Here is a 24,216-nt window from a genome sequence, read left to right on the forward strand (position 1 = left end):
TTATTGCTTAGTGACCTTTAAAGTTACAACAGATTTCTTCAGAACTACTTATGACTCAGTTCCAAAGTTCTGACAGCCATACCACTACCATTGGACACATAATCACATTTTGGGCGCTTGGAAAACAACTTGCATTTGTGGCCATTTGCAGCATCCCACAAATCATGTGACCATATTTTGTTGTTGTTGGTTTCTCGTGTTTACTTCCAGTTTCTGGCAAAACCTCCATCCCGCCCGAATACAATGAGTTCACTTAATGGCCACAACATTCGCCTAACGTCTATTGCAAAAAAGGTTATAAAATTGGACATGGGCACATAGTGACCCATTTAATGACTGCCACAATTTATGATGATAATTATTGACTCAATTATGGTTGTAAGTCGAGATCTATCTGTACTGAAAACTTTTAAATTTCTTCTTATACAAAGGAGTTAATGGACATGGTATATAGCAGAAAGATAAAAGGTGCTTTTTAAAAGGAAAGATAAGGGGACGCTGAATGTTTCAGTCTTAGACTGATAATATGCACTCATTCTCTGCTCAAGAACTGCCTTTGTAGTAACGTAAACAATGATGTTATTCCATGTGATCGAAGTTTAATGCTATGATTAAAAACTAAGTTGGTTTCCCTATGTGTATTTTTGCTTTTTTGTTCTCTTCTTTTTCCTTTCCTATTTACTGAAGCAATAAAAAATAAAAAAAGCAGAGCCACTTTTGTCTAGTAATTAAAGCACTAGGCTAAAAACTAGGAGACTGTGAGTTCTAGTTCTGATCTAGGCGGGATAAAAGATAAGAAAAAGAACAAGTATTAGACCCAAATGCTCAAGCTTAATAAATATTTCCTCTGTTTACTTCCCTGATTATCCAAAACACTGAACATACCTAAGGAATGAAATCTCATTTTAAGTACCAATAAAGTAGAATATTTGTAGCTCATGGTTGAAATGAAGGGTCCTTGGTGCTCTCCAAGCTTTCTTCCTTTCTTGCAGACGTTTCATTACCCTAACTAGGTAACATCATCAGTGCATTGATGATGTTACTTAGGATAATGAAACGTCTGCAGGCAAGCTCAGAGAACACCAAGGACCCCTCATTTTTAAGTTATTGATCACCAGTGGCTACTCATATGCTTCCTTACTGCTTGCATTTTGTAGGCTGAACACTATTTTAGAGAGTAGTTACATACAAGTGAGAATAAGGGGAACAATGAATGTGGTTTTTATTAACATTTTCCTGAAATACGGGATGAGCGATCTGAATTAAAGTATTTTCTTCTCTTTAACTTTCAATAGTTCTAAGTTAATTTGTTTGAATCGGGTTTTGACAATGGAATTATAATGAGATTCTGTTTCTATTAATTATTGCTGTACTATTTTGAAAGAATGTTTTATATTAGCATTTTTATATTATTGCTTTTTAATTTTTCTCTTTGTTTTCTTCCATTCTTTCAAAAGTAAGCATTTTCTATATATTTTATTCCACCGGTTCATTCACCCCTAGCATGTGATCATTTCTTATGTTTGAAGCTAATTCCATTTAATTTCTCTTCTCCATTTGTTGGTAGTATTAATTCTCCATATCTTAATAATTGATAGTTATTATAATGAGCTACAAGTAGATATAAGGTCTCTTTCATCCAGTTTATTCAACTATGAAATTAATTTGTTTTATTGTTTTACAAAGCAGAAATTAAACTAAATCTATCAATAATGCTTTTTCTCTCTCTGACATTTTACCTCTTCCTGTGACAAATCCTAAAATAATAATTTACTCAAACAGAAGTCAAATAATTCTTTTCAACTACAAAGACACAGAAATCCTCTGTGATCTTTAGGGCAACAGTTCTTATCAAGCACTTTTGATATTGCTTTACGTCTTCCATTCATTGAGCTAGAATAGATTCAGATAGTTTGTCAAGTAGAACCCTGATGTACTGGTTTAAATTCTGAAACATGATCTGTGTGCAGGGCTATCATCTAAATATATTATAAAGGTTGTTAAAATTTCAGAATTTAATGTTTAAGAATTTATAATATATTACTTCAATATTCTATGAATAGCTTGAGCAGCAGATAGGTAAACATCTAGGGCATGACCTTCAGACTCATATTTAATCCAGATTTTTCCTCCACTGTTTTAATCTCTGTGTCTTTCTCTTTTTGCTTCCTGCTCTACTATTTCTAATCTGTGGTTGCTAGAATACAATACAAAAATGCCGTAACATTTACTTGGCAAGTGATTCAATTGTGGGTCATAAACTATTTATTTTATTTTATTTATTTATTTAGTCAAACAATTATTAGATAACAGGTATAAGTATAAACATGGTTATGAATACATGAAATGGATACGAATAAGAAAAAAAAGAAACAATAGGACAGGGACGGTAGGCACGTTGGTGCGCTTATGCACGCCCCCTACAGACCTCTTAGGAAAGGGGTGAGGTCAATAGTAGACAGTCTAAGGTTAAAGTTTTTGGGGTTTGGGAAAGAAACCACAGAGTCAGGTAGAGTATTCCAAACATTGACCACTCTGTTGCTGAAGTCGTATTTCCTGCAATCAAGTTTGGTGCGGTTTACCTTGAGTTTGTATCTATTGAGTGCTGTTGTACTGTTATGGTTGAAGCTGAAGTATTCATTGACAGGTAGGACATTGTAATAGATAATTTTATGTACTATACTTAGATCGGACCGAAAGCGGCGTAGTTCTCGGTTGTCTACGTCTAAAATTTCAAGTCTGGTGGCATAAGGTATTCTGCTACGAGTAGAGGTGTGGAGAACTCTTCTTGTGAAATACTTCTGGACTTTTTCAATTGTGTTAATATCAGATATGTAATGCAGGTTCCAGACTGATGAGCTGTAGTCAAGTATTGGTCTAGCAAATGTTTTGCATGCTCTAGTTAGTAATGTGATATTACCAGAGAAAAAGCTACGTAGGATTAGGTTAACAACTCTTAATGCCTTTTTGGCAAAGTAGTTACAGTGGGCTCTTGCACTTAGATCATTAGAGATGAGTACTCCAAGGTCCTTGACAAAGTTAGGGTCATCAACAAGGTCTTGACTATTCAGCTTGTATTTTATTTTCTGATTTTTTTTGCCAATATGTAAGACAGAGCATTTATTTGTTGAGATTTGAAGTTCCCATTTGTTTGACCATTCTGACACATAGTCAAGGTCTTTTTGAAGCATAGCAATATTGTCGGTGGTGTTGAATAGCTTTACATCATCAGCGAAAAGAACGCAATTGCTCTTAATATGATCACAGAGGTCATTTATGTAGAGTATGAAGAGAGTTGATCCTAGAATGCTGCTTTGGGGGATACCACTGTTGACAAGTACAGGATTTGATAGGGCGCTCCCAATTTTGACCATTTGTTGCCTGTTTGACAGGAATGTTTCTATCCAGTTATTCAGATATCCAGAGATACCATAAGATTTTACTTTTAGGAGTAGTTTGTCATGTACCACTGAATCAAAGGCTTTACAGAAGTCTATGTAAATTGCATCAATTGCTTTGCCCTGATCAATATATATATATATATAATTATAAATATTGGTTGAAAATCTACAATATGAAGCAGAAAGGCCTGCAGCCACAGGGAGTTGCGTTTAACCTTCAGATTTATTGGAAGGATTGTTTTTTCTTTCCTACACAATATTAATACTGGGGGGCGGGGGATCAAAAATAAACGGGACAAGAAGTAAGTGGGAAAAGAGGAAAGAAAGTTAAGGGACCTTCCCAAGCTACGGCTGTTGGTAGATTTCTCTACATAACAATGCTTTCCTCAATAAAAATATTCCCTATTTTATTCTGAGGTATGTCATAAAATAGCGAGGATCAAAGATAAAAGAAAAATAAAAATAAAAAATCCAGAAAGACTGATGCAAAAGCAACCACTGTATACTCTCAATTCAATAGAAAAGAGGCTATCTTAATTAGTTTGAAATAGAAATAAAATCTAAGATAAAAAGAACTCAAAATATGTTGGAAATTTGTGTAATTATCTTGGTTGTCTGAAATCACAGGTTGCAAGGGACCTTGGAAGTCTCTTCTTTAGGCTAAAAATTCCCTGTTTTTTAGCTGTTCTTCATAGGATTAGTCTTCACACCTTTCATCATCTTTGTTGCCCTTCTCTGCACTCTTTCAATATCCCTGTTGTACTGTGACAACCAAACCTGAACAAAGGATTGCAAATGGGGTCTGACCAATGCAGCATAGAACTATAGGAGGCATGCATAAGCGCACCAATGTGCCTACCGACCCTGTCCTATTGTTTCTTTTTATTTTTCTTATATGTATCCATTTCATGTATTCATAACTATATTTATACTTATACCTGTTATCTTACAATCGCTTGACAAATAAAATAAATAAAAAATAAAATAAATATCTTATCCTTTCGCCCTTATAATTCTGACCTCGAATGACAGAACACTGCAGGCTTTAGAACAGTGAATAAAATAAACAGTTGTTTATTTTTAATTAGTATCTTCAGCTTTATATTTTCTGAGTTCAGGGACATGGTTTCTCTTAAAAGGTCAATTTATAAATTGCACTAAGGGCATGAAATATCGACACATGTATGACCAGCTTTGACCTAATCTGGAAGGAAGATCTTCACAGAACAACAGACTCCCACAGAAGTAGTTGATACCTTACATTTATTTAATAAAGACTATAAGATCTCTGGATTTAGATGACTGCTATGCTTTGGTCAGGGTTTAACTGTACAGAGGGTAGGCTGGTTTAATGAATTCAGTAATGAATGGAATACAGTTGGAATTGTTAGTAAAAGGTTCTAGATTTTTTTGGATTTTTTTAAAATATTGAGTTTCAAATTCTTACCCTGAATCAAATCCATTTTCCAGGTCTATGAGCATTTATGCTGCAATAAAGGTGTGTCACAAACAAGAAGGGATAGTCTCTTTATACTAATATAGTTACATAAAATTGGAGTAAAAGAAATATATAATTTACATAGATTGGAATCTGTGGGAGTAACTGCTGAGTTATTATAAAGATTGAATTAAAATAATTAATTTTGAGAGGGGAAAGGAAGACTTAATTTTTTACATTAAATTTACTATCATATTTTGACATATTAATGATATCTAGAGGAAAATAAATTGTATTCCAATAACCAGTTATTAGAATTTGTCATCAAACCCGAGATTTGCTAGTGTGCTTGTCCAGCTACTTCTCAGCATAACTAAGAGGAAGCCTCTTTCTCTTTTCACCATTCAGGCTGTGTAGAAAGGCTGCCTGGCATTCAGGACACGTCTAGAAACTAGAAAGCTCCTTTAAGTAATAATGCAGGGAAGACTCCCTAATCAAGAAACAAATATGGCCTGGCATACTAAGAAGCTGTATCCTGTGAGGAATGCAGCAGGCAGTGGCATTTTAAGTAGATGGCAATGGTGGCATCAAGTAATGTTGAAACACATGATCATCCTAACTTGCATTTGAACTGGTTTTGTTCACGAAATCATAGATCATTTCTAAAGTCTAAAAGACAGACTTCTAGAACATTGCGATGGGGCAGTAATATTTTTGTATTAACCATCCAAATAAGGATGAAGTTTATTTAAGGGAAAAGGTCAGAGGACTGCTGCATTTTTGATCCTTAAAAGCACACATACATCTGAAATACCTTTTCAGCAAAACAAAACAAAACAAAACATGAAGACTTAGGGCTCACCCTCTGCAGTGTTTAGCTGTAATCTTAAATCACCTTACTAATATCTTGTTAATGCATTGTGGTAAACTACTGTTTCTCGATGCTAATCAAGAAGGTACATGAAGGAGATCATGGTTTCTATATGTATTTATTTATTTGTCTATTTTATTCTTTAGTATATATAAACAAACAAATCAAAAGATAAATATTTTCATATAAATGAAGATACCAACAAACTGCTATCAATTATATAATCACTAATATAAACATTCTGCCTTTGAAGGTTTGATTTTAATCTTTAATGCAAAAGACTAAAATATTATATTTATTTTATCTCTGTTGTACAAAGTGCCATATTGTCATAACTTCCTTTATGGAAATCTACCATATCAGTCTGCAATTTTCAACCAGTAAAGACCATATACTGCACCTTCCTAAACTCTCATTTGTCCAATATACAACAACATCCCAAATATTATTCAAAATGTAATTCTAGAACCCAAGAACATGTCTTTAACAAAATAATATACAAATTAATATGTTGGAAAAATGAGTAAATAGCTGTCCTCACAAGATTTCCTTAATGACATGTTCTTCAATCTGGAAAAAAAACATTTTGAAACTCTTGCTTCTGAGACCTTTCTGGTATACTGTAAATTATGAATCTGCAAAGACCAGGAAGAAGAAAGAAAGAACATCTGGAGAAAGACAATAAACTCAGAGCAGAATATAGTAGGAATCTTGCCTAAGTATCTCTTCCAAAAATTAGAACTTATGACATTATTACATACCTTTGTTATATCAGCATTTGTATTCAAGGGTATTATTATTATTATTTTTTTATCTCAAGAATTTAGGGACTTAATTGATGATGTACAACTTTCTCAAAACTAAATATTCTATCAGTTTCCCAACTGAAATGACATTTGGGCTTGATTTCCCTTGATCAAATTTAGTGTTACTTTTGTTTCAGAAGAAAGAAAATATTTTCATTTTTTCTTCTAATATAATGCAACCTATCCAACTAGGAATATATCTTTTTAACTTAGCCTATCCCTGCAGTCAAACCACTAATTATATATAGCAAGCTGCTAGGCAGGAATGTTCAGAGATAGTGGTAAAAAAAAATCACAAGAGGGTGGTCACCTTCAATATGTGTTACATCATCATGGCAGCCTTTAGACTAGGGGTGACAAACCTGGGGGCTGGATCTGGCCCATGGGGTGCTTAGATCTGGCCCATAGGCCCTCCACGGGAGCAGCGAAGGACTGGCTGGTAGTGCTTCTGTTAGTGAAAACGAAGCTCAGGGATGGCTGGGAAGGCCCTACTGAGCTCTGTTTTTGCTGGCAGAGGGTTGCAGGAGGCTGTCAGAGCCAAAAATGGAGCTTAGAAACCCATCTTTGCTGGCAGAGCACTCAAGCCACCACAGGCGCTCCCACACGAGTGACATCGAGCTGGCCACGCCCACCCCAGCCCCCCAAAGTCAAACACAATGCTGATGCAGCCCTCAATGAAATCGAGTTTGACACCCCTGCTCTAGGTTTTTTTGACCATACCCTGAGACACCACCATCACCCCTGCCACCAGATGAAACTCCAGAAGTAAAACACATTATTACCAAAACAAAGTATGATGGAAAGGAATAGGCAGCAGCAGCAAGACAAAGTCATTATAAATTGCAAGTTGTTTCACATGTATGCTCATCTCTGCTGAGTAGGTGTTCATCTCAAGAATGCTCAATAAACTAACGTCTTTGTCTCAGAGAAAGGACTTTTTGTTCTCAAGAAATTGCTAGCAGGCTGTGAAGCAGCACAAAACAAGCCCTGCTGCAAACTAGCAAAGTGAGAAGACACTGCATTACAGACGCGATGTACCTGTTACACATACAGATCTAGAATGCCATGTTCATGCACCATTCTCAAAGTTACTTTGCTAAAAACAGCACAATGCGCAAAAAATTTATATATTAAAATTGGCACATGAAAAAGGCAAAGCAACATCAGCTTGGCATGTAGCAAAGAACAGAGTTAATTTTCTGCCTGTTTTTCTAAGATTGAAGACTAAATCAGGATTTTAACAGCAGAGAGGAAATTTGAAAACCGCCTCACAACAGTTATAAGAAAGATAACTTTTTCTATAGTAGTCCTACAAATTTTCAAAATGATTTGAGCTGAGTGGAGGGAAAGTGTTGAATAGTGGGCGGAGTGAAGATGCAGGGCAACAGTAACAAGAAAATAGTTCTTTATAAAAGCTCTGGTAACAAAAACTCTGCTGGTCAAGTCCACAGGTGTCTCTGTACCATAGTTTGGGTGCAGCCTGTCCAGTTGGGATCTTAGTTTCTGGCCCATTAGAAGTTCTGCTGGGCTTTAATGTGTGGTGATGTTAGGTGTGATATGTTGAACTAGCAATAGTTTATGTTTTTTCCTGCCAATCTCCAGGGCCCATCTTGGCCAGTGTTTCCTTGGTTGATTGCACCATCCTCTCAGCCTGACCATTACTCGATGGGTGTACTGGTGCTGAGAGGGCATGGCGGATTCCCTGTCCTGCTAAGAAACTTTCTAATTGATTTGCTGTGAATTGGTGTAATTAATTCAAAGTCCCTTCCATAAAGGTACTCATGGAATCTCTTGACTCCTGCCACTGCAGCCAGCGGTTCCTGCTCTAGGTGGCTGTAGTTTTATTTGGCTTTGGAACATGTTTTTGAATAGAATGCAATTGGAGCTTCATTACCATTTGGTATCTGGTGGCTAAGGATGCCCCTACTCCAAAAGGGGAGGCATCCCAGGTTAACATGAGGGGCCAAGTCTCATTGTATTGTATACGAATGCTATTCAATGTTAAAAGTTATTTTATGACAGTGAATGTAGCTGTTTCGTTTCGTCCCATTTCCAGTCTGCCTTTTTATCGAGTAGTCTGTGTAAGGGTTCAGCAACAGTCGTTTCTGTGGCAGAAAAATACTGTAAAAGTTTAGTAACTGGAGGAATGCCTGAAGTTCTGTCTTATTTGTTGGAGTGGGGGCTTCCTTTATAGCTTTTAATTTGCTGTTGGTAGTGTGTATGCCCATCCCATCAATTAGATATCCCAGAAATTTGATTTCGGGCACAGCTATGTGGCATTTTTCTTTTTTAACTTTAAGCCCGTTTTCCTGAAATCTACTCAATACTATTCGTAACCGATAGTTTAATTGCTCTTTGTTGCTGGCGGACATGAGGACATCATCAAAGTAAGTCACCACCCCTGGAATGCCCTCTAGGTGTTCCATTATACTCTGGAATGGTCCTGGAGCCACGCTCACGCTGAATTGCAACCAGCGGCACTTAAATGCTCCTCTGTGAGATACAATAGTCTGTGCTTTTGCAGTGACATCATCTACTGGTAACTGCTGATATGCCAGGGCTAGATCAAGTTTTGCAAAAGTTTTTCCTTTTCCCAGGGAATGTAACAGGTGCTGTACAATTGGCACACGGTAGACACTTTGTTGTAATGCCCAATTTATGGTACATTTGTAGTTGACGCATATGCGTACTGAGCCATCTGGCTTGACTGGGGTAACAATAGGTGTCTCCCACCTAGCATGGTTAACCGGCTCCAAAATCCTCTAGGCAATTAGTTTGTCTAAGTGCTCATCAATTTTCAGTCAGAGAGTAAAAGGAATCCTCCGTGGCTTCACTCTGACAGGGGCAGAAGTGGGGTCTAGGCTGAAAGAAATAGGGATCCCCTTATACTTGCCTAGACTCCCATCGAAGATGTCCTGGAACTCTTGCAGCAGTTTCTCCTCGATATCATCTTCTTGGATGATATTGATGCTGGTCACTTCCAGCCCCAGGGCATCAAACCACTCCGTCCTGAGCAATTTAAGATGACCCGCAAAATCCTTGAATGCAATTTTGAAAAGTCCTCTTCCCAGCACTGGAATGCAGTTTCCTTGGTAGTCTTTTAAAAGTATCTTTTGAGGCTTTAGTTGCTATCTGCTTATTTCCAGGACTGCCTTTTTTTGTTTTTCCAGGACATCATGGATAAATAAATCCTGTGTCCATCTCCATATCACATGGAGTGCCCTCAATCTAGACTAATACATGGATCTTTTTTGAGCAATCAGCATCAGAATGTCCAACAATTGTCTGGTGTGTTTCTCCCATTTCAAAGGCTTGGTCATCCCCTCGTTTGTTCTTAATGAATGGGGACCAGCAGGCTCCCGGTTATGAGACATATGGTCGCATAGGGGAATTAGGTTGTCTCAGATAGTTTTTTTTCCCTTTGATTGGGGGTCCTACCATTCTATCAGATTGGATGCGATGTATTTTGTTGTCTTTTTCGGAGGATCCTCCCAGTTCTGTGCTCTCTTGGTGTACTGTAGTCGCTTCCTTTGATGTAGTTGCACTGTTTACTTTTTTCATAGCTACAACTGACTGTTGGGAAGCTTCTGTGGTGGTGGCTTCTTCTAAAGCAGTTTTAAATGTGATTTTTGGCTTAGCTAATAATCAGCTCTGCAGAGCTAAGTCTCTCAAGCCCAACACGAGCCCATCCCTCATTGCTTCATCCACGTTGAAGAATTCGCACCTGGTTGCAATTTCTCTTAATTTTGCAACAAATTCACCAATCATTTCTCCTTCCTTGTGGTCCCTTCGGTAAAATTCATGACGCTTTATCAATGATTAAGCCACCGGTGTGTAATGATCTCGTAGTGTTTTCTGTAACGCTGTCCATGTTAATGTCTAATTCAATGGGTGCTGATAGGGCTTTAGCCATCTTAAAAACGGAGGGTTCCTATTTTCTGTCAAATCCAGAAAGTCATTTGCTTCCAGGAACATAGGGAACCGCTCCATGTATGAGCTCCAGTCTTCGGCAGCTGGGTTAAATGGAGCCGGTGGGCCAGATGGCAGTGAGGACATCTTGGTTTGGCTGTTTATCTGTGATGGCTGATGATGCCACCAGGATGCCTAACCAGTTCAGTTGTGTCCTTTGTTCTCTTCAGATCCCACCTTCATCGCCAGTGTTGAAAGTGGGCGGAGTGAAGATGTAGGACAGCAGTAACAAGGAAATAGTTCTTTATTAAAGCTCCAGTAACAAAAACTCTGGCTGCAGCACAGCTCGGCAGTTCCTTTTAAACAGGGACCTATCCAATACTTCAGTCACTGACAGCCATTCATTTTCCCGCCTGGAAAATGAACCAATGAGTGAAGTCTTACATCAGACTTCCCTCTCATTGTATATTCAACAGAAAGTTCTATTACATGACAGAAAAACAGAATACAAATATCCCAAAAAGGAATACATAGACTATTTATAAGGACCATTTATAGGAGTTATAACTGGTTATTATTGGTTGGCTATATGCATCTCCCACTTCCAGAACATATTCTGTACCACAAAGTCTACAAATGCATGATACACAAGCAGCAAGGCATAGTAAGGCACCCTGGGACTAAATTGTAATTTACTGAGTTAAAGACGATACATGTAATGATTTTATATTAATCATATATTCAGTTTTTGTGTGGTGATGCTAGTAGTAAATAATAACTTGGCCAAAGCATCTTACTGAAACTTACTGAAATCATATTATCTGCCTGTAATCAGCATTAATACATTAAAAAATCCATGTTTTATATATTATATAAATTCAAATCAGAAGATTAAGGTCAAGTAATCTCTGCTTTTCAGACTAGTTATTCCTCTTCTGCTGCAACAGAGCCAAAGGTTTTCAGATCTTCTTCCTGGTCTAGTCATTGGTCAGTGACTATTAATGAGAACTAGCAGGCAAATATTAAGAACATATGGCAATTAAGAAATCAGCTACTCACCCCGTGAGAACCACCACAAAATCCATCACATTCCACCCATTCCTTAGGTAGGATCCCTTGTGGAAAGCAAATCCTAAGGCAATAATTTTAATTCCAGCCTCAAAACAAAATATTCCAATGAAGTATGGTTCAGTGTCATCCTAGAAAAGATTATGTAAAAATATTATTAGTGATTACATTTTATTCCATATTTTCTTCAAAGACCAATTCTAATCCTGTATTATTTTCATTAAGCCAAAAACAGGTATATATATCTGATAGTTGTATAGCATTTTTTCCCTACAACCTGTGGACACCCCTGCCATTCCTTATTGTAAAGGGGATGAAGAGTCCAAAATATCTAAAGGGTACTAGAGAATTAATTTTTGGGACCAACTCGTAATATGACTGGCATAGAATTACTAAGGAAACCACATAGTGAGGATGGCTCACCAGGACCTTACCTTCTGATTACACCTAGCTGGGCATGAATATATTCTAAACATTTTCATCCTACTTTGCAAACATGGGTAGACCATCTTGCAAATCCTTTAAAATCAATTAATTGCACTAATGTCGGCTTCTATTGCAAATTATGTTTATAAAAGATTGACACCATTTACCATACTGGGGACTAAAAGACCATTGGGAGAAAAATAATCATGTTGCATGATCATATATGTATTTCCTCACTCACTACAAGCAGTCCTCGAGTTACGACCACAATTAGGACTGGAATCTTAGTCATAAAGCAAACCAATTGTTAAGTGAGACACTCATGTGACTGTTTTGCTGAACAATCGCAATCCCTCCATTCACGGTGTCCCACGGAGTGGGGGAGACCTTGAGAGGCCTCTTAGGAGCTAAAAATCCTGTTGAACTCCAAGCAAGGTTTTTCAGAGTGGAGAGACACTTGTGTGTAGCCTGCACCACGCTTCCTTCTCCCTGAAGCACCAAGTGCTCCTTTTCTTACTATGCTGCCTCTCTGTTCAGGAGTTGAAAACCCTCCTTGCTGAAATCCAATTACGATTTTCAGCTCCTGTGCAAAGCGACACATACATGCAACCTGCTCAGGGCCTCCCTCATCCACCTGAGTCACCCCACACACCTTACTTTGCTTGGATTTTGGTCCCCTCTGAAAGAGTTGCCTGCTGAAGGATTTCAGCTTTTCTCCTCCATGCACAGTACTCTTTCTGTGGGCAGGGCAGGAATGAAGCTGTAATCTTCATGGTTTGTGCTCCATTAATGCACCCTATGGAAGCAGTTCAGCTGCCCTCCATGCACCAGGGAGAACTCCTTCTTTATGGTGCAAGAATGAAGCTGCAATTTTCAGGACTTTGTCTGTTTCTGCATCCTTAGAAGGCATTCAGCTCCCTTCAGCAGGCAGCTCTTTCAGGCAACCCCCAGAGAAGACATGTATGTAGCAGCTTGCAACCTTCCCTGCCAGTTTCCACACTGACATTCTGACATGACTAGTGGCAGGGCATTTGGCAACCAATCATAAGTGTGAACAGGTTACCAAGCACTCAGATCGCAATCACATGACTACAAGAGGTGCTGCTGCAACATTTTATAATGCGGAAAGTGCTTTACAGGCCATAAAGCACATTGAGGCCAACATGTTTTCAGACAGTTGTTAAACAAAGGGCCATGAGTTGAGGACTACTTGTAGATACTTGTCAATAGATCAATACAATGATTGGAAAGTGGAACAAAATCCCCTTAAAACTTCTGCTTGAAAATTGGTACACTTCCATTTCATAGACAGTTCTTATGTAGACTTCATTAAGCAGTGCTATACTTTGATATTGGAAAACTAGCAACTACTGTATTTCTGTTTTGGCTCTATTCTTAACTGTATACCAGATTTTTTTAGTTGGTAACTCTGGTTCCATATAACAGATGATGTTCATGAAGAAAGATTATTTCATCAAAGGATAGGGCAATTTTACTGAAACTTATGAAAAGGGGGAAGATCTTGACATAGGGCCAGAGCTGATGAAAAGAGGCTGCAGTGTATGCAGCTGTGTTCATATCCAGAAAACTAGGACACTCCTAAGCAGAGATGTCAACTGAAGAAGGCTATGTAAATGAATAACAGACGAAGGCTTCCTGTCTCTGCTGCTATGCTCTGAGTGATCCATGCCTGCTTTAGGTTGATGGGGTTTTCAAGTGGCAGGTCCAATCACAGGCTGAACCAGCTCCATAGATTGGGGCCAACAGTGCCGTTCTTGTAAACAGAATATTACTCCAGGTTGACTTTGCACCTAACCTTTATACCTTCTATTCTATTCTGTTCTGTTCCATTCCGTTCCTTTTGCTTCTATTTTATTCCCACCACAATCATCTTGGTGGTATGTAAAAGATAATAAATATACTAAATACAAAACATGCATTCAAGAGTAAAAATAAAAATAATGGAATACCAAATAGGGGCATATAGCATTTCTATTGCATTATCTAATTATTTAATACAATTATTGGAAAGTATTCCATATGAACTGCTTCTGGAAGATCAAAAGAGGTGGACCAAGCCTTATTTCCAAGATAATGTGTTCTAAATATGAAGCTCATGACAGAAAAACACTTCCTTTAGGGCTCCACATCCTCCCCACCTTCCTGTAAAACTACTGGGAAACTGAACTACTCCAAAGAAAAACACATGACTGTCACAATGTATTGGGCCAGAGATTTCCTGAGGCAAATGCTTCCTGAGGCAAATGCATGATCACTATAGAGGCCATAAACTCCCAACTTCTTCCAAACCCAAATCCTAAATTATGGAGGTGGAAATCATCTAACTCAAATAAGTAACAAAGATCCAATACCAAGATTAGGAATTCAGAATGGATTACTGCAGATAAAGAGTAGCCAATTCACAAGCAGGATCCCTAGCTCATCTCTATAGCATACCTGGCAATGTTAGGAATAGAAAATCCTGATCAAGAGAAAAATATCTAAAGAACACTGCATCTCCCTTTTCTCAACCTTAGCAATAAGCTTAACAAAATTCCTCAAACATTCTGGACACATCTTTAAATTCAATTCCTCCGTGTATTCCATTTTGAATATGTAATTGTATCATTTATTTTGTAGAAATCCATCCACAATGCTACCTTAAAGCTTTGAATGGGGATCTCAAATCACATGTTGCATTAGGCCACAAATTACTTAATTTACTGAAAATGGCCCTCCAGAGGGCTAAAAATTTTGTCTTCTACAGTAGAGTTTAAGAGGAATGAGAATTATACTCACCAATCGTTCTGACATTGGTGTCTTGTCTCCATCAGGTAGATGTTGCTCCAGAGCAAGGACAATGCAGTTTGCTATGATAGTTGCTAAAATCATGTATTCAAAAGGAGTAAGGCAGGGTTAAGGAAAGACTCGTAGACAAGTGGATTTTTATGCATGGTCAAAAAAGAAGTGTTCCCAGTATCGCCCACTTCTTATGCCAATGTATTCTATTATGAGTTCCCTAAACATCAATGGGTTCTAAAAAATACCATTTAGCTTAGAACTTTACTATCAAAAAGACCCATTTTAAAATCAAATTTCTGACTAAGAATGTGCCTGGATATAGATTTCATTGTGCTATCATCATAATTCATTTATAGACTTTTATTAGGGCTCCTGATCATATTATTTCCCACTTTTGATCCTCTTGTGTTTTCCCATGCTTGATCTTTTTTCCTTGCTCATAAAATCCATTAAAAAGAATAATATAGAAGAATTGCATATTGATTTTTTTATCTGTAGCACCGTGTGCTGTTCATTGGGAAGCATGGCCATATCATATTTTCCTCTTGATTTACTGACATGGAAAAGTATTATATTAGAACAGTCTAATGGACATTAAGCTTTGTGAACTAAAGTCACTGGATCCAACTACAAAGAAATACTACTACCCATTCTAACACAATTTCTGAGGAAGGTGCACTTAGCTTCCTACAGAAATTCCTACGTAATAATTACACCTTAAGGTCATTGCACATTATTATATAGCAACAAACTGAAAACTGCCCTCAATGAATAACTGTTAATGTGCTGTAGCTAATACTGTGTGATACCTGATGTGTTCCTTACAATCACATTTTATATCATTTTTATGTACAGCTAAAAAAGCACCAGATGAAACAGCCCTTTAAAACTTATTAGATCTTGCTTTTCAGGAGATCATTGCCATTTACCCAAGCATTAACATGCAATGATAACAGAAGAGGGAGGGGGGGAGAGAGGGATGGGGAGAGAGGGAGAGAGCTAGTATAATTATCAACTTCAAATTATAATTTGGCCTGAAGTCAATTTATAGAGAATGTGAAGATATAGGAATGATCTATCCTCTATTTGGATATCCTGGATATCACTACAGGAATAACAGTAATGTCTTGTCATGACTTCTTCCTTATGTAGATATCAATGCATATTTTAAAAGGTAGACTTTTCATATTAGAAATTCTTGATTAACAGTAATCAAGAGAGAAGGCTTGAGGGACTGGCAGATGATTTGTCTTCACAATTGCAATACTAAATTTTGAAGATGATCTAGATTATTTGTATTTATCCTCAATCTCTTTTGACAGCATTTAGAAGATCAGAAGAAATTACTGTTTTAGAGAGAATAAATATCAGAGCAGGGAGCCCAGTGCTATCTAATAAGGTTAAAAACAGGATTCATAAACTCCTATTCCTGCTTTGATTTCATTTCATCTATAGATGAATGGATGGAAAATCATTTCTTTATATATTCTTTTTCTTTTATATTTATAAATACATAAATATATGTAACTATATAAAGAAAAGAAATATATAAAGAAATGACTTCCTATTTATCACAAGTACAAACAATTTTAGTAATTTAAGAATTAAATAGCAACAAATGGTTTCTTTTTTTCATATCCCATCTCATATCTGCAGTCAAATCCTCATAATCTCATTATTTCAGTCCTAATCAGCAAAAGTCCATTAAAGGTTTCCAGGAATAACATATCTATTTTACCCTTGATAAAATAAAAACCACTTTTTTATTATTTTAACAAACTTAATCTTTAATCTCTTCAAATATCGTAGAACTTGGATTCTTTTCATTTTTCTTTGTCTCTGCTCACAAAATTCTTCAAAGTAACGTCTCTTTTGTAAATTCAACATAAGAAAATATTTGTCTGTCCCTTACTTGGCCTGTTATTTGTATATCCCTTTTAATAATCAAGACATCAGCTGGTTTCTTTTATATGTCCCATGTAGCATCTTTTTTCATATCATTCATTATATTATCCTGTCATTTTTAACTACATTTTCAAATCAATCTCAATTTTGTCAGATAAAATTTGTTCTCTTTTCATAACACCTTTAAATACACTTTTTCTATAGAGACAGAGAATCCTATAATTAATTTCTGGATCCATTGTTCAGAAATATCCTTCAATATGTCCTATGTTAAAATATTTTGCTTCATTCTTTATTAATAAGTCAAATTTAAATGTTCTTTTTCTTTAATTGAGCTAACTTTAGTTCCTTCTGGTTTTATCTAGTGTCCAACTTTTGAAGTATCATCTTATCATATTTTTAAGAGAATTTTTAAAAAATCTTTTAATTAATTCCAAAACATTATTTCAAATCCATCTGGCTCTTACTCTGCTTTTAACTTTTCAAAATCAAAATTCTGATTACAATTTTTCTGTTTTTTTTAATTAAAAAATACCCTTAAACTTCTTTCTCTAAGGATTGAAGGGAACTCATTTGGTATTTTCAGACTGGTCAAGCCAAAGATTCCCAATAGCTAAAAAGTAGTTAAAAAGCAATTTCAAAAAAATGATTAGAAAAAAAACTATGTGAACTTAGTGTTCTTTCAAAGGTGCTGAATGCAGTTTGGGAAAGAGGACTATTCCCTCATCTCCCAGGGCTCTAACTATGCAGAGACTTGCAATCTCCTTGTGAGGAGCAATGGTCTAAAGCAGGACTGTCAAACTTCTGGACCAACAGATGGATGCATCACACACTGGCTACGCCCATACCTGGTTTAGCAAAGGGGAAAAGTCCCAATACATCATATGACACTGACGCGAGTTTGACACTCCTAGTCTAGACTATTTTTGGTGATCTTAAGTCCTTTCCTTGCCTGGAGAGAACTTATTGAGGAGCCTGTTTATTCAGTAGCTCTTTATTCCACAGCAGTCATCAGTTCCTCTTGTTGTTGAACTGTTTTCCATCTGCCATTTCTTACCCAGAAGTACCTATTGTGAGTTACATTGTGAGTTCATTCCCTCTTCATGTTTCACAGATATGGAAACAGGAACCTGAATTTTTGTGGAATTAGATGTAATGAAATGGGCATATTTGTATGTGTGTGAGAATTGAAAACATTTTTTTTTTAAAAAACTTATTTAATTATTTAAAACATACTATAAGATAAATTCAATCATTTTTAGCATATACCAGGCCACTGTATGAGCTGGAAGATATATGTCCACTAAGTGTATTGGAAATATGCTTCTCCTATTTATTCTCTGTGGCCCTATCTAAGAGATACTGGTAATTATACCTGTTAAATACATTCTGGAAGTGAAGGTCAATATAACCTTTGTATAGCTATGCAACCACTCTTAAAGCAGTTTCCTGTGATGAATTCTGTTCTGCAGCTTTTTTCTCCTGAGTGATTAATTTATTTAACAGACAGCTGCAGACAGCACTATTTCCCTACCACATGTGGCATTAAATATTTAATATGGCCATTTTTATCTCATCTTTTAAGATACCAATCCTTCCAATGTGGGTCATAATAAGAACTGAAGCAACAGCAGAATAAAATTTAAAACATGAACCAAAATATTATATATGATAGGATTAAGATCAAGAGAAAATGTTCATACATCTTATGGAAGAGTATGATTGGTCAAATATTGGTCACGTTCCTGGTGGATAATCAAGATAGCTACCGTTAATGTTCTTCTCCTTTTTGGAAAGTATTAAGTAGACAGTAATGCAGTATTCAGACTTTCTGTACTCACAACTAATGTGAAGGCACAAGTACTTGCATCAGTTAAGCTTTTATTTTAAAAAAAAAAAAGACTTAGAAGTGGAAATAGTGTTAACTGCATTTCACCAAACTATTACATATTACATGACATCCTGTATGATAGCACGAATTTGCTACTTCTGTAGGATTCTAAGTAGAGGACATATTTAACTTTTTGAAGTCCTGATCAGAAGCCTCCCTGAAATGTATTTCAATGGTGTTGCTTACAGATTTAGAATTAGATCAGCTACTTATTGGACTATCATCTTAATATAAACACATCTGACTGTACACCATCTTTTTCTAATATAAATTCTGGGATGGAAAGAAAGGGCAGAAAAGCTGCGTTACTTGCATGTAATTGTTAAATGGATCTAAGCAGGTGGCGGCATTGGTCAAGCTTGTCTGAACTGAGAAGCTAAGTCACATTGGGATGGTTTCAATACTTAGACAGGAGTCTTCCAGTCTCTCAGAGATGTAGACTAACTGGGAGATTGAAAATATGCCAGACAAGGAAAATACCAACAATTTATTAACCCCATTAAAACTGCATGGCTAATCTAGGAAATATAATTGTGACTGAACGAAAGGAGATTCAAAGCAAACTATTTCTTTTAGAAAAAAGTTGATACTAGTTCAGCCTGTCCCTGCTTCTCGCATATTGGATGGTTCACTCATTAGGAACATGTGCCCAGAACAGGCCTCCTATGAGATATGAGCAACAAATAAAAATCCAATAGTTCAACTTTTCTTTATAAGTTTCATATTTATGCTGGAAGAATCATGCACCTGTTGTTTTTGCTTATCACTTAACTTTTTACAGCACTGCTTTTGTCCATAAGTAATAGCAACCAAAATTAGGAGGGGTCATATTTTCTGACTGCTGACTTTTTTCAAAACCACAGCTGACCTTTTTATTGTCTGGTTGTATTCAATGCTGCATTTGACTTATAGACAGAGGTCTTGAAGCCTATACTAGGGCTATTTGTTTTGCCAGGTTTTTTTTTCCAGAGCATGGGGAGAAATATTATCTAGAATGTACATTTATCGTGTCCCAATACATGACTTCTGACTATGGCATTTGCTATCTAAGTGTGTTGCTAGGACCTGTTGTGTGGGAAACAGCAAAATTATCTTAGTGGTATATCTCTTCTCAAACTTAAATAATATGATTTTTCTGTGAAGATTATCTTCTCTCTACAGGTACTGAGCTGACATTCCTGTCAGTGTTTTTACACAGGGCAGGGAGGCTACAGAAAGTCTGACATCTCATGCATTAAGCAGTTGTCTTTTTTTCTTTGTTAAAGTTACATTCTTTGTCCATTCAGCATGTTGCTCAACATTACAATTTTTAATGATTATCATAGTATTTTATGTCTTACTGGGAGCCAAGATAATCAGTTCTTGTCACAGCTGGTACACTAGTAGTTGAACTATGCAGAAATTATAGGATTTTAAGGGTTGCTGCAAAGTTCTGTACCCCCTCCAAAGAGGTCTGGTGTTCTTAGCTTAGCTGCAGCCTGATATAGTAAGAACTGACTTCATGCTGTGCCAGCATAATAACAGGAAGGGCAGCTGCTGTATTAGTACTACCTAAGGACAACCAGCTCAGGGGAGCACCAATTAGAGAGAGAAAAGGAGCAATTGTCTCTCTTTTGTTCCAGACCAAACATTGATCAAGCAAACATGCACTTTTCTATTATTTTCCAATATAAGAATCACAGAAGTTTTCAAAATACAGTAATAGGTTTCCTGTAATTGAATATATCAAACAGCAGTCTGGGGAGCTTGCTGGGTTTCTTTTTGTTTTATTTTCTTTTTTCTTTTTCCCCTTCCTTTTTTACAATTAAAGTGTCAGCTCTGGGCATGTGAGAATTGAGTTATGTGAGCATCCAGATTGGTATTTTTTTTTCCAAGGACTAGGAATAGATAGGTTTAGAAATGGTAAAATAAATAGCAGAGGTGTTTATAAAGCATTGATCCTAACAGCCCACAGGAAGAGATGAAAATGGCCCAGATTTCAAAGGAATCAACGTTTAAATTGTTGAATAAAATTGAAAAATACCACAAGTATATCAATGTTATTTTCCCCATAAACTGCATTATACCCTTCAACTACTTTCCCCCAGAACTAGGGTTAATTTCTCTCTTCCCAGGTCAAACTTCTCCAAGAGGCATCTGAACATAGACAGCATTTTTCAAGGAACCTCAGGGTTTGCTGTCACATGTAGGTCAGGCAGCTGTCAGATAGGTGAAGGGCTGGCATTCAAAGCAATTTGAATCCCATTACAGTACTCCCTCCTGGTTTAAAATCTGCCTAGCTGCTAACAAAAAAACGCGTTGAGGCCCTGAATCACAGCATCTGCCCTAGAGACTATCTTCTTCCTCTCTTAAGCTCCCGCGCTCCCTACTTCTTCAATTCTTGCCTGTTTCGGAGGCAATTGCCGCCACTTAACGATGGCGAGGAAGGGGTGAAAATTGCTCTTAGCTAGCAGCAGACCGCCCGCCAGCTCGCTCTCGAAAGTGGAGCAGCGAAGGCAGGCGCTGAAACGTGCCACTGGGACCAGCCCAGTTCTTGGGGTGGGCTGGAGGAGCGGAGACTGCAATGCGCGTCGCCTGACTCCCAACAGTACAGCACCGTCAGCGCTGAGCCACGGAGCTTCGCTGCAGGCCCCTCCTGCCCATTGATTGGCTTTCGCGGAAAGAGCCTGAATCAGCGGATCTGGCGGCGGGGAAACGGAGAGCAGCTGGGGACGCGGGGGAAGCGGACGCCAGCGCCAGATCCTTCAGCGGGAAGGCGGAATGGGCGAAGGCGACCCGGGTCCAAACGTGTGTTTAGCTCCTCAGACTCCCCCTCCCAGCCTTCCAGGTGGTCCCGAGGCGGGAGGAAACTACCTTGTGCTTTTGGAAAGTCATAAAAAGAGGCGGCCGGGGAATGGATGGATTTATAACGCAGGCCTGGAATCCTGCTTTTGCAAGAATGCAAGGCACCGTTGCCTTTTATATATTAAAGCCGCTGAAACGAAAGGAGTAAGAGGTTTCATCCCTGAAACCTTTTATATCCAGTTATAGCAGCGGTTTGAGCTTTCATGGAGTAACAGAATCTGCATCCTCGGTAGATTCCCACTCCTTTTCTTATTTTTGAGGCTTTTCTTAATTCCCTTGTTGCCCATACAGGCTTTCACACAGAAAGTAGAAAGTAGTCTGTACAGCTCATTCCACAAAGAAATGGCCAGCAGATCAAAAAACACTGCTTTATCATCTGCCCTCCCACTCTTGCCAAGACTGGTAAGAAACTTAAGAATATTTTTTAGTTTTCAAACTTCAAAACCTGAAGCTCTAGAAGGTAATGACCCTTTGTTCCCTCACATTTTGTAACTAATTGCCTTCATCTAAGAAAATAATATATACTTAAGCACAGATTAATCTTAACCAAAAAAAACAACCCCACGTTAGCTTTCTCTTGCAGAGAAATTACTGGAAAGTATTAATGCAGCACATACGTGTTCTAATATGGATGTAATACAGTTATACATCTCATGCAATTGGAAATAACTATGCATTCATCTTGAGATGTGTTATAGTCATAGTAGACAGAAAGGTCTGGTCTCCAAATGATTGGGGGTAGATTTGTGAGTGTTCATAAAGGAGAGGAGTGGATATGTCCATTTAGCACATCTGTTCCCAAAACCTCTTGATTCAGACCACATCAGTCTTCTGACCACAATGCAATCCATTAAGGCAACAGCATGGTTGACCCCAAAAATATCATTTATGCGATTGCTTAAGTGATGCTGTTGCAAGATTATTTGTGCAGCTCACTTCAGCAGTCTTTCCATATTTCAGATTTTGCATAACACCCCTCTGGGGAAGGGAGAAATCTAGAGAGTATTATTATTAAGTTTATTGTTTAGTGATCTTGAATTCTCCAAATTAGAAGACAAATAACTGATCTTTTTTTGCTGGCACATCTATTTAATAAAGAAAATTTTCTATATTAGCCACCTAAGGAACAAGGAATCCTAATAAAAGGAGTTGTAAAGCCAAGCAAAAGAAGCAAAAGCAACGGCATAACAGGTGGGAAAGTTGAGAAACACCTGTATAGCAAGAGCAGTTATTAGGTATTTAACCTATTTTCAACACATTGGGAGAAACTTCAACAAGTCACTCCCCTTTGTTTAGCTTGCTTAGCTTGTGAGAAAGACTTTGCATAGTTTTCCTTGGGTTTGCAAAGTTGTGTTTGTGGGCCAATCCAAATGATTACTCTTTACTCACAGTTGCAGGGAGAATACCAGAGAGAGAAGCTGGACTGACCTTAAGTCAATATTGCAAACCATGCTGATTGATAAAAGAAACTATCATACAACAATAAGCCACATTAATAATATAAGGATTTTTAAATGTACAAGCAGATCTCTGCTACACTCACTGAGAGTTGTAACAAAATTAATAGTAAATTTATTGATTTCACCTACTGTTTCTGGCAAGCTATTTTTGTTTATATACCTCATTTAGTGAACACATGCTTTGCCTTGTCATATTTGTCTTCACTTAACTATGTAAGGCAGGCTGTTGTTATTTATATTTTACAAGAGCAGTGAAATCAATCTAAAGTAAGCCATATTAAACTGAACCAAAATTTCTCAAGATTAAAAAACAAAACCATAACACTATAAGGGCAGAATGGCCAAAAACATGAGCTTGCAAAGTAAAAATTGCCCAGTTGAAAACTCCTTTCAGCTATGAATTAACTATATAGCCTTACGGAAGCCATTAAATCTGTGTTTTTCCTTGACAATCTATGAAAAATAATCCATTTCATAAAGTTGAAAGAAGTACTAAGGCAGTGTGAAAAACCCAGAATATTCTAATATAATAGCACTGCGGGCCAGGTATTTTCCTCGTTATGTATCCATTATGGTGGATGTATGAGTTATAACTCCTTATTCAAATTAATTGCCTTTATTGTATTTCCTCTTTTTTCCCTTTCTTATGTGCTAGTGCTTCTGAATTAGAAAAGAAACAAATTTTAAATTATTCTAGCATGGATCCTATAAATAATTCACTGGAGGTGGGAATGAGGAGCGAGCTTCAAATGTTAATGGCAATCATTGTATATGAAATAACTCATGTTAGAACCATGAATGGATTGTATATTAATCTTATGGATTAAGCCTCTGGTAATGATCTCAGGTAGAAGTTAGTGGAGTTATTTAAATGGACAAATGTTTAGATTATTGCCACAGCAGAAGTGATCTAACTGATAGCTGAATATATAATATCCTATTTTTAAAAAAATATTAGAAATGAAGCAATGGATAATGTTTTAAAATCATATTGGGAAAGAGAGTTTAACCTTTTTCTTCCCTATCAATTTCACAAATCAATCCAAAAATGATTAAAACACATGTTACTGATAAAATTTGTAAACAATTGCATGATATTTACATGCCTTGCTCACAGGATCAACAGCAGTGCCAAAAGTGATTTTTCATTAGAAAACAGAGAACAAAGAGAACAATGCAAGAATATCTTGTCCTAGTGCCATAGACTCTGATCTGAATTTCCTGTTCTTCATGATTGCTAATATTTTAAAAACAATTTGGAACATGCTATTTCTAATTTTATCTATTTAATTTTTAATTTATAGAAATGAGCATACATCACGAAGAAGCGGGTAAGCCCAGCAGTATGACCCAGTTAGTATTTCCAGATCTGAATTGGGATTCTGTTATTTCAGG

The 24,216-nt window shown here is 37.1% G+C and overlaps 1 protein-coding gene across 1 annotated transcript in view; it reads right to left on the minus strand.

Annotated features, from left to right (window-relative positions):
• Positions 1–24,216, minus strand: part of CACNA1A (calcium voltage-gated channel subunit alpha1 A) — a 361,279-nt gene that overhangs the window by 211,238 nt on the left and 125,825 nt on the right. Inside the window, exons 4-5 of the mRNA XM_087955556.1 lie at positions 14,719–14,824; positions 11,485–11,624 (exon numbers count right to left, since the gene is read on the minus strand). Coding sequence (XP_087811682.1) covers positions 11,485–11,624; positions 14,719–14,824 — 246 coding nt within the window. The remainder of the gene's footprint in view (positions 1–11,484; positions 11,625–14,718; positions 14,825–24,216) is intronic.

Source organism: Notechis scutatus, chromosome 2, assembly GCF_049901735.1.
Source record: "Notechis scutatus isolate UNSWTSFEM ecotype Mainland chromosome 2, rNotScu1.2, whole genome shotgun sequence".
Lineage (NCBI taxonomy): Eukaryota > Metazoa > Chordata > Lepidosauria > Squamata > Elapidae > Notechis > Notechis scutatus.